At 42.0% G+C, this 12,013-nt stretch overlaps 1 protein-coding gene across 1 annotated transcript in view; it reads left to right on the top strand.

Annotated features, from left to right (window-relative positions):
* Nucleotides 1-12,013, top strand: part of LOC146558465 (uncharacterized) — a 63,476-nt gene that overhangs the window by 35,415 nt on the left and 16,048 nt on the right. The window contains exons 13-15 of the mRNA XM_085247563.1: nt 360-1,057; nt 5,815-6,034; nt 9,704-9,911. Of these exons, the coding sequence (XP_085103689.1) occupies nt 360-1,057; nt 5,815-6,034; nt 9,704-9,911 (1,126 nt within the window). The remainder of the gene's footprint in view (nt 1-359; nt 1,058-5,814; nt 6,035-9,703; nt 9,912-12,013) is intronic.

The following is a 12,013-nucleotide window of genomic DNA, read 5'->3' as shown; positions in this document are numbered from 1 at the left end:
ATATATGGGCGAATTACAGTAATTATAAATGAGATGGAAGTGAGATGATTACATGTTTTCTGATGGATTGATTATATAATTTTAGAGCCGTGTACAAACCAAAATGTGATCTCCCTACATTTCAGTGCAGACTGTGCAATGTGTCTGTGCTGCATGAAAAGTTGTGGGTTATTTTTTGATTATTAAAGACTCCATCAGATGGATCTTTTCTGTAAGATTTTATCTTAGTGCAGAAGTGAGGATTCTGCATTAGCTGTATGAATTTATTATGTATGTATACAGGCACATTTTGGTAATTTGTTGAAATCCTTTTTGTGCACTCATGACTTAATTAATCCTTTTTGCCTGAAATTTCAAAGTGGCAGCTGCAGACACAACAGGCACATCAGAAGCCACTAAAGAGTTGCCAGAGGAGACACAAAAAAGTAATTTATCCCCAGAAACAGACATCAGTGTGACAGCACCACCAGCTTCAGACTCACTGCCTACACCTCCGGCAGCTTCTGTCGATGTTTCTGAAGTGTTTTTACCCGTCCCAACAATTGACTCTGGACTCTTTGAGGTAGCAGAGGAATCTGAAGTCCCCATTGTTACTGAGTCTCCTGAGGGTGATAGCGCTGAGCCGGAGGTGGAGTCAGAGCAAAGCGAGCCAGCTGTCGTCATTATTGATGAAGACTTGGGAGGCTACATAAAAAAAGAAGGCGGAAGCCCCACCACCCCGCCGGATGCTACCGAAGACATGGTGGAAGAAGCTGTGCAGGACCTGGCTGTGGAGCTGGATCAAACCAGCGTGGTGGCCACAGACCCAAATGAGCTCCTGGAAAAGGGAGAAGAGGGGAGCGGCTTCCTGTCTGTGCAGGAGGAACACAGGACCATTGTCACCACGGCCACACCTCCACTGAGATACCTAACCACTCCCACCATGACCACGGCCAGCCACGGCCGGGAGCTGGTGGTGTTCTTCAGCCTGCGCGTCACCAACATGGACTTCTCTGAGGACCTCTTCAACAAGACTTCACCTGAGTACAGGTCCCTGGAGAACACCTTCTTAGACGTGGTGAGTTGGAATGCAACCTGCATCCTTCTTTAGGGTTCTTTATTCTGCTGGTTTGTCTGGTTTAAAGAGTCATTATGTGTTGTTTGCAAAACTGTCACACCTCTTTGAATATATCAGCAATCACCAGTTAGTGGATTACAGCTGTTTAAGTAAAAATATATTTAAAGTTTTACGTACTGCAGCATTTCTCAAACTGTGGGACATGAGCCGCTGCAGGTGGGGCGTCGATAACCAGCTGAAAAATACAAATGGATGGAAAATTAATAAAACTGTGGGTAAACCTGAGGGTACTGCTAACCTTGGGCCTTTGCTTTTCTTAATGACTGATAAAACATGTTCAATGTGCTGTGTAAACTTGGATGAACTAGCTACGATGATGCAGAGCTGACAGCAGCTAGCCCTGTCGGCACCAGCCTGTCTGTGAAAGTGGCCACGGCAATATTAATGCATAGCTTTAAACCTCGATGTAACTCAAACAGGAGAGTTGAATAAAAGGTTTTCTCCACTACTGTTGTTCTGAAGGAGGAAACCATCCATAGAGGTCAAAACAGTTTTTTGTATTAATTCAATTCAATTTTATTTATATAGCGCCAAACCACAACAAAAGTCGCCTCAAGGCGCTTTATATTGTACAGTAGATACATAATCATATGACCCCCTATGAGCAAGCACTTTGGTGACAGTGGGAAGGAAAAACTCCCTTTTAACAGGAAGAAACCTCCAGCAGAACCAGGCTCAGGGAGGGGCGGCCATCTGCTGCGACCGGTTGGGGTGGAAGAAGGAAAACAGGATAGAGACTTGCTGTGGAAGACAGACAGAGATTAATAACAGATATGATTCAATGCAGAGAGGTCTGTTAATACATAGTGAGTGAGAAAGGTGACTGCAAAGGAAAAACTCAATGCATCATTGAGACTCTGAAGGTTTTTATCTCAGCTGTAAAGTTGGACATTTTAACATATTAACATATTTTAACATATTATCCATCGGTCTATGGAGACTGACTCACTTTTGGAGCCTCATGTGGAAACTAGAGGTACTGCAGGTATTGGCACTAATGCATTCATTTGCATGTCATGTCTGCAGGTTTTTTTAATGTGTGATTTTAGAGTGTTAAATGACACAGACTATAAAGTTCAAGGTTTTATGTGACATTAATGTTCTGGAGTGTGATAGATTTAGATTTAGCTGCTGTACCTGACATATCCGTTTACTCTGGGTATTTTTCCTCGTTAAACGTGGGTCCATAGATATTTTCTTCTCTTTGGCAGAGCCGATATATTTGGTTTATATCAACACATTAAAAAAAGAAGAAGCAATTATCCAATTCTAAAATCGAAAACTGAGCACTTGCTGAATGCAGAAAAATTCAAACTGTTTAATATTTGGGAGAGCATCACATCATGAAGCTGTAGCCTGAGAGCTGAGGGGAGCTACAGACTCGGATCATAATCATGTGTGGCTCCATCAGCACCAGAGACTCCTTTCATGTCATTTCATACATTATTATAAGAGGAGAGGAGAACATATTCCCCAAACTGAGACCTAATTGGAGCTGGTTTCATCCCGCTTTGATGCCAATGAGCTATTTTTCCTTCTTTGATTAAAATATTCATATTAATAGGGATATTTAGAGTGTATCGACACAGTGCCTGGTGAGTGCGATACCTCATACTTCTATGACTTGATGGGTAAAACAGAAAGCCAGACACAATTAATAACACAAGCTCTGTTTTCATTCCGAGTTCTCCTGGAGCCCTCAGCGTCGGAGCTGCAGGTTGTTGCGCAGTGAATGGATATGTTTTGATGTTTTGGATGAAGTGAGAGAATAATTTCAAGCTCAGGCAGGTACAATACAGCCCTTATTTCTCTCTGAACAATGACTCTGCTGGATTAATGAGGCAGGAAGAACACGCCGGGGGAATATAATGGTAAATGGATGATGCAGGTGCGAGTCCTCTGCCTAAAATACTAATCTAAAGATGAAACGTGCCTCCTACTTACTGCAGTTTTATTTGCAGATTATTGCCTGCCGTCAGTGTCCTTCAGCTGAGATTTCAGGTCAAATAATGTCTGAAGAAGTGGGAGCTCTATCTGGATTTCTTAGCATTCAGACAGTTTTATCAACCTTAACTCTCTGCATGGCGCTCACATCTTTCTTTACCTTTCTTATTTTTCTCATTTGGATCCATCAATGATTAACACTCTACCCTAAACTAATTCCTGCTGCAAATGTACATTTTGGTGACCGTTACGTACTGACGTTTCAAAGTATTGAGTTCAAGCCTGGAGGCATTTACATACTAATATGGAGCTGCAGCAAGTGATGTTTGTGCAGCAGCCAATTAGAATCCAGAGCTAAAAACGGCTCAGTGTAACTAAAGGTGCAAATATTTCACATAAGCTTGAGTGACTATTCAAATACTCAGCAGTCATAAACATACCTTTCATTGATGAGTAAGCACTTCCTGCAGACTTTTCACATTAAAAGCCTTACAGGAACAGCAGCCTGCGAGCTGAGGCTTTTAATGAGTGTCAGTGATTTACAATGTTTGAAAGAGTGGCAAAGGTGAATAGACTGGAGTTACTGTTCTTTTTTGTTTAATTGGGAAACTTGGAAGGAAACCATTGAGTCTGCAGAAATGCTGAGTTTGCATTATCAAGCCCTGCAAGACGCAGTAATTATCACATGAATAGAAATACAGACTCAGGCCGACAGATACTGCCTGGTAAAGAAAGTACTTTAAATCCTTTTGGGGACCAACGTTTTCTGAATAGATTTTACTCTTCATCTGCTGAACAGTTTAAACTGCATCAATAGAGGTAATTATGTCCGGTCAATGCAAATTAGAGAAACAAAACTGTCGAGTGTTTCTATTTGTTCTCTTTTAGTTTGACTCTGCAGATCGTGTGTGTGTGTGTGTGTGTGTGTGTGTGTGTGCGTGCGTGCGTGCGTGCGTGTGTGTGTTGAACTTCATTTTCAGGGATACTAATTTGTCGGCACAGTGTCTCATTTAAGGTGAGGATGCTCTCAAAAAAACTCAATGACAGGAGGAATACATGAAGAGGAGTGATGACTGAAACGAAGTGCGCTGCTTTACTGCATCTCCTCCGTAAACAGCATAATCACATCAGTGGCACTCGCTGCCAGCGGCACTTATAAATGTACTTATTATTTCCGGACACATTTTACACGCACATGCAAAAAGGACCATAAATATTTGTGTAATGAAGGAAGAAACAAGCATGTTCGGTAAACTGGACTTGTGGGGATTTAACCCGACTTTAAAGAGTAAAACCTTTTTTTTTCTACCAGTGATATATCACTGTCTCTCTCTCATGGGTTCAATTTAAGGTCGAAAAATATTTGTTTTAAACTGAAATTTATGATATAATAATAATCACGATGATAAAAATACATTTTAAAAATTCGTAAAAAAGTTTAAATTGATGAATGAGGAAAAATATTTAGAATCACTGATAGAGACTAAAGTAAACTTTGTAAACTCATCGCATAGATAATCAATTCGGTTTGATTATATAACACCAAATCACTGATGACAGTGGGAAGGAAAAATTTCCTTTTAACAGGAAAAATCTGCGGCTATCTGCTGTGTGGGGAGGAAGACAGAACAGGCTGTTCCTTTCTTTGAGGCAACGCGATCAACACCAAACAGAAGACACTTAGGTCACTGCATTTCTAAAGGTTCTCAAAAACGGTAAGATGTGAACAAATAAGATAGTCAGCTCCAAGTATATGCCTCCCTTCAACACCGCCGCTGTTAGCTGTACTATGAATAATAGAAGCGATTGCTGTCTGGTTGATAACAGATGGAAAGCAGCTCGTCGGGCTAAATGTGGTGAAAGCCATTCTTCTCTTTTTATGAGGTGGATGCTTTTTGTGCGGATCTTTTACAAATAAATGCACGAGAGGAAACAGCTTCCAGTACAGATGTTCATACTAATGCAAAGTTATTGAATAAACCATGTTACATGTAAAAATTTACATGTAATTTCTATAATTAATTGCACCAAAGGATCGACTTTAAAGTGAATTGAAGATAAATGGGATTGAAGAAGAAGTACTGACTTAAACTGAAGGGAGAAAAGAACAGGGCTGTAATCCTATTAAGAAGAATAAGCCAATCAATTTGGGGCACAAAAACTGGGATTTAACTAGAAAAAACCCAGATAAATCCTCTGATTACTTTCTGGTTTGAAGACACAATTCATCCATATCACATTAAAGTTTAAAATTATGACTTTAATCTTTCCTTTCTGTGTCTGCTGACAGCGGATTGACTCAAACAGTGGGATGGTTTCTTCCTCAGAGAGATGTTTGTGTGATTTAAAAGGCGTTCTGTATTCTTTGCAGCTTCTGAATTACAATATAAATCTTCAGTGTGAGTTCAGGCATTGCAAGAATTTCTCGAGCAGGAGGAGGAAACGTAGATGAATGTATTGATTTGTAGAAAGAAATTCCAGACATTCACACAAAACTCTGGATAAAATCAGACTGGGTGCATCAATTCAGCCAAGGCTTTGACTTCATGGGCATAAAAGATGTGAGTTATGTGAGCAGAGAGGCATCAAGTTATTTATGAATTCACTCAGTTTAGACAGAATTCATGATGAGACAGTTTAATCGGCCCAAACTACATTTACATCAATTTTCTTCTGTTTTTCCTTCAGTTTTGTTAATCAGTCAGACTCCCCTATGGCCTACGCGTCACTCTCTGCTTCTTCTTCTTCTGCAGCTGCTGCCGTTCCTGCAGGCCAACCTGACGGGCTTCAAAAAACTGGAGATCCTCAACTTCAGGAAGGGCAGCGTGGTCGTCAACAGCAAGATGAAGTTCACCAAGTCAGTGCCGTACAACATCACCGAGGCGGTCCACTGCATCCTGGAGGAGTTTTGCACAGCTGCCGCCAAGAAGCTGCACATCCAGATTGACACCCACTCTCTGGACATCGAACCAGGTGCGTGAAACGCTACCGGGTTTGCAGGTGTCCTGAGCTTTCTCTGCCCCAAACCGAACTGAATGTGAACTCCGGTCTGCTGCTCATGTACACCAGCCGGGCCTAAAATTGTGAGCAGTGACAGGTGAGGTGAATAACAGTGATTATTTCTTCACCTGTTAGCAGGTGGGAGCAAGTCAACATTTTGTTCTCAAAGTTGATTTGTTAGAAGCAGGTAAAATGAGCGAATGTAAGGATTGCCATCACAGTTTGACAAGGGCCGAGCTGTTCAGAGTGTCTCTACACCTGCAGCTCTCGTTGGGTGTTCCCGGTATGCAGGGGTCAGTATCTATCAAAGTGGTCCAAGGAACGAACAGTTGTCATGGGCGGCTGAGGCTCACTGATGCATGTGGGGAACGAAGCCCGGCCCGTGTGGCTACTTTAGCTCAAATTGCAAAAAACGTTTAAGCTGGTTCTGATAGAAAGCTGTCAGAATACACAGAACATCTGGCACTACAGACAGCGAGGGTTCCCACACTGACCCCATCCACCGTGTTCTGCTGGGAAACCTTGGGTCCTGCCAACACATGGACGTCACTTTGACATGTAACATCTACCTTAGCGGTGTTGCAGACCATGTACACCCTTTCATGGAAACAGTACTCCCTGATGGCTGTGTCTTTCATCAGGATAATGCGAGGTGCCACAAACCAGAAATAGTTCAGGAACAATTTGAGGTGTTGACTTGGCTTCCAGATTTCTCAGATCTCAGTCCAATCGAGCATCTGTGGGATATTCTGGACAAACAAGTCCCATCCATGGAGCCCCCACCTCGCAGCTTAGAGGACTTAAAGGATCTGTCGCTTACATCTGGGTGTAGATCCCACGGCACACCTTCAGGAGTAGAGTGGAGTGCATGCCTCAACGGGTCCGTAGCAGTTTATAAAATAGAGTAATATAACACAGGAAGACAGTTTGTTTTGGCTGATGTTAGCAGTGATTAAAGCAAGCTCTGGCTCAGTGCTGATTCTACTGTTGTTCAACTGAATATCTAAGAGTCCTTTTTGCATGCAATGGTGTTTTTATTCCTTAACATGAAAGATTAAAAAGCCAACATGCCGTTTCTTTTGTTAGCTGCAGTGCGGTGGTGTTTTATGATGCCAGGATTTCTTTTTATGTATGAGATATAAACAGGCATCTTAGAATAATTCACATTTGTTGTATCAGCAGCGCTCCTCTGCATGCAGTTCACACTCTAAAAGCTTTGTGATGTAATATTCTCCACAGATGAGTCTGAGGCAGGGAGCAGAGATCACAAACATTCAAACAGACTTGGTAATTAGGTCTATATGTCAAATCCAACGGCACACGGTGGGATCGTAGAGAACATTATAGGGCCCGAATAATGGTGATGAAGATGAGAAGTGAGCTGCTGAGAGGAGAAGTGCTGCTGCAACATTTTCTGTCTCGAGGCGAGCGTGTGTTTCAGCAAAATCCTGATTGGGAATCAGGTTTTTGCTGAAACACTCATGTTTGTTGTGAACAAAGCTGCAGAAGCTGTGTGATTTTTATCACATCGGTATGGACCAACATCTCTGAGGAGTGTTCCCCAGCAAGGGATACCTAATAAAGTGGCTGGCAAGACTAGATTTTGAACTAAAAGAGGCTATAAAGCACTACATACACTGTAAAAACAAAGGTAAATGCAGGTTTATAAAACCTTAAATTCTCTTGTAGTTGATTTGAGGGTTACAAGCAATCTCCCAAAAACTGTGCAGCGATATGTTTGATAGATTCCTCAAACCTGCCAGTTACACAGTCTAAGAAAAGTAGTAAGAGGGACATTTTACATACACAGATTAAATATGGCTATTTATTCCAAGTCATGATGTAAAAGCAGCTGTTTCTGTTCCAGCTGGCATACACTGATAAATATTAGAGATGGACCGATCCGATATTACGTATCGGTCCGATACTGACCTAAATTACTGGATCGGATATCGGAGAAAAATAAAAAAATGTAATCCGATCCATTAAATATCACGAAAGCACCTCACAAAACTTGCAACACGCCGTAACTCACCTCAGAACGTTAGCAGTCGGAGCAGTATGCATCACGTGATAGAGCGGCTGTGGCATGCGGGACCTGTCGGTGGTCTGGATAGCATGTGGAGCTTCACTAGCAACCCGGCATTTCATCTCCGACAAAGTTATCCCGAGAGAAGTAAAGCAAGTGTGTAAGTCCATCTCTGAATGTTTGTAAAGCATTCCTGCGTTAAGCTTAACAAGCGACTGCCTCTCCTGCTGCTACTTCAATCATGAAACTGCTTAACGATCAGCTGATCGGCTTTTCTGTCGCGAGTCCGTGTCTCTAGTTTGCTTTTGGCCCACTTTGCACCAGAAAGAGGAAACCAGCGGCTGAACAACAGCAGCACGTTTAAGCTTGATCAGCTGTTGTTAGAATGTATTTAATATTACTTTCTACTCCAGGATCTTTTTCTACGTAGCTGACGCTGGTAACTGTGCAGGGGCGGATCTAGCAAAGTTTAGCCAGGGGGGCCGATAGGGCATTAACAGGGAAAAGGGGGCACAAAGACATACTTTTCTTTCTTATTCTCATTTAAAATGTCTAGCTTTTAATTATTTAATATTTATCTGAATCTTACACCCAAAGTTTTAATCTGATGTAAAATGTATAGAAGTCCATTATTGTATATAGTAACTGTTAAGTCTAATATACCCTAGTAAGCTATAGTACTTTTTCCTTTGGGAAGGTACCATCTGTGCAGTCTGCAATTTTGTTGAAGAAAGATGTTGAATCTATTTAATATTTCTTGAAAAAGAATTGATTTCTGTGTATTTTTTTTTCACACTGCATCAAATTAAGGTTGATTACGTTGATTAAGCATCATGAGGTGGAGCGTGAGGGGTGGTTCCCTATTTTTTATTTATTTATTTTTGTTGTTGCTGGGAGTTGGAACCCTATTAGTTAGGTTGCTTAATATTTACGCTAAGTACTCTTTAAAATACCAGAATAGGGAGGATGGTGCAGGTTTAAGTTTATTAGATTGATCAGTATTGCTGAACTATGAAATATTTTTTTTTTGCATACAGGTATAACAGAATAGCTTTAGTGTAGTTGTTGTTTTAAACTTGAGTATGAACTTATACAAAATGCAGCAAGATATTTTAAAAAACAGTTTTGTTGATTAAAAAACACTATATCGGATTCATATCGGTATCGGCAGATATCCAAATTTATGATATCGGTATCGGACATAAAAAAGTGGTATCGTGCCATCTCTAATAAATATACAGTATAAATAAACAGGAACTCTCCAGGACACGAAGGCTGTAGACCCCCAGCAGAAGCCCTGATTCAAACACACATACTTGCTGATGTATGTTTGGATTACAGATACTGACCACGTGCTGTGGCTTCACAACATGATGTACTTCTCATCCGTGACACCCTGCACACATGCTAATTTCCCCGGAGTGAATCTGACGTTTAGTCTCGGAGGCCGGCTAAACCTTACATTTCAGTGCAGAGCAGGAGGAGAGGATCTCATTAAAATCAAACACTCCTCAACACCTCCCGGAGAGAGGAGGGTGGTTAGAGGAAGGCGCGGGAAACTCCTCCTGAATACTAATGTGTGTCCACGTTTTTCTGCCTTCCTCTCCTTGCAGCTGATCAGGCCGATCCCTGCAAGTTCCAGGCCTGCGGTGAGTTTTCTCGCTGCGTGGTGAACGCCTGGACGAAGGAGGCGGAGTGTCAGTGCCAGTTGGGCTTCGTGTCAGTGGACGGTCTGCCCTGCCAGAGCCTGTGTGTCCTCCAGCCGAACTACTGCCAAGGAGGAGAGTGCCGCATAGTTCCCGGATACGGAGCCGTGTGCAGGTAAATGACGATGTATGCGGACTGTGTATCAGCAGGTCCACAGTTTGGTCTATAAAGTGTTACAAAGAACACAGAGCAGAAATCACAAAATTTATTATTTCTATAATTTTACAGTAAACGCAACCACATCATCAGCATATAATGGCAGTCTCAGTCTGTCCCTCCATATTACTTATTACACTGATATGCAGAACTCTAGAGACAAAGAGTTAACTCAAAAAGCACATGAGATGAGGGACTTTCAAAATAAGACAGGAAGTAACAGAACACAGGCACAAAAACAGCGTCCCAAACATTTTGTTGGGGGGTTGTTTAAAGAAAAAAGGAGTTAAACAAAACTGAAGGAAGCAAATAAATGAATGAAATCAAATAAAACATTAGGTTAAAGCTAATAATAGGTTTTAATACAAAAAAAGACTGCAAATAAAAACAACAATCTGAAAAAACAGGAAGAAACATTCACGGTGGACAGGACATCTCAGACTCAGCGAATGAAAACAGGACGAGTGTTAAATAGGATTTCAAATGGTCGATTGCTGAACTTTGTGCAGGTTGGCAGATTATTTGAGAGGCTGTGGAGTTGATTCATGGAGGGCAAATTTCATTGATAGCCAGTGCAGTGACCACTGCGTGATGTGTAGGAGCTGAATTGTGATTACTGAGTGGATTTGGACAAACTGAACATAAACGGGTCACCGCAGTTCAACTGAGAAGTCATTAAAGGGCCGTTAAAGTTAAAACCAGCTGCAGTTTTGTAAAAGCTGACCTTCACGACTGATTTGACTGTTAAAAATACGATTTTTACAACATTCAGCTGAACAACAGAACAGGAACACAGACCATGGGCAGCACGTGTTTCAGTTTTGGAGTGATGGTGAGGCAGAATTTAAATCTCGGGACCGGGTTTGCAAACAGGTACAGCGGGAAAGTCAGCGTTCAGTCATTTCAAAGTCCCGGCTGCAGGAATGTGGGAACAATCATTTCAGAGTGATAATGTGTGACTGTCTTATCCTCACTCAGACTGAGCTGCCATTCTTTGAGCCGCTGGATTCAAACCGAGAGCCATAATTTTCATTACAGATGTATAATTTTTATCAGAGGGAGCTGGAGCCTGCCGGTGTATAATGTGATTTTCTGCTTTCTTTTTTTAAGTGGAATCGTTCTTTTTGTAAAGGGTCGTGATGCCTCGAGTTTAAGCTGTTCTCTGCAGCCTTCTTTAACTTTCTCTGTTAAAAGTAGAAAGTTATTCAGGTACTTTTTAACAACCTCAGCTTGGGGTTAACGCAGGGTAACCTTAAGCATGCAAAACAGAGGACTGAAGCCAAATTATACCCAATAAAATATGAGACAGGAATTAAACATACAATTAAACAGTGTTAGCAATCACCTCAATCGTAAACTGTGTCACTAAAATACACTGAACAAAAATATAAACGCAACACTTTTGTTTTTGCTCCTATTCCCCATGGGATGGACGTAGAGACCTAAAATTCATTCCAGATACACAATATAACCATCCCTCCCAAACAGTGGTCACAAATCAGTCCAAATGTGTGGTAGTGGGCACATCTGCTATATTGAGATAATCCATCCCACCTCACAGGTGTGCCACATCAGGATGCTGATCTGACATCATGAGTAGTGCACAGGTGTACCTCAGACTGCCCACAACAAAAGGCCACCCTGGAATGTGCAGTTTTGTCTCACAGCAAAATGCCACAGATGCCACAAGCAATGAGGGAGCGTGCAACTGGCATGCTGACAGCAGGAATGTCAACCAGATCTGTCGCCCGTGCATTGAATGTTCATTTCTCAACCATAAGCCGTCTCCACAGGCGTTTCAGAGAATATGGCAGCACATCCAACCGGCCTCACAACCGCAGACCTCGTGTAACCACACCAGCCCAGGACCTCCACATCCAGCAGGTTCACCTCGAAGATCGTCTGAGACCAGCCACCCAGACAGCTGCTGGAACAATTGGTTTGCACAACCAAACAATTTCTGCACAAACTGTCAGAAACCGTCTCAGGGACGCTCAACTGCATGCCCGTCGTCCTCATCGATGGCGTCTGGCACGTTGGAGAGGTGTGCGCTTCACGGA

Source organism: Mchenga conophoros, linkage group LG15 (assembly GCF_057382185.1).
Source record: "Mchenga conophoros isolate Kocher_MC1m ecotype Shallow Benthic linkage group LG15, M_conophoros_male_GT1.1, whole genome shotgun sequence".
Taxonomy (NCBI): domain Eukaryota; kingdom Metazoa; phylum Chordata; class Actinopteri; order Cichliformes; family Cichlidae; genus Mchenga; species Mchenga conophoros.
This window is presented reverse-complemented; position numbering and strand designations above follow the sequence as displayed.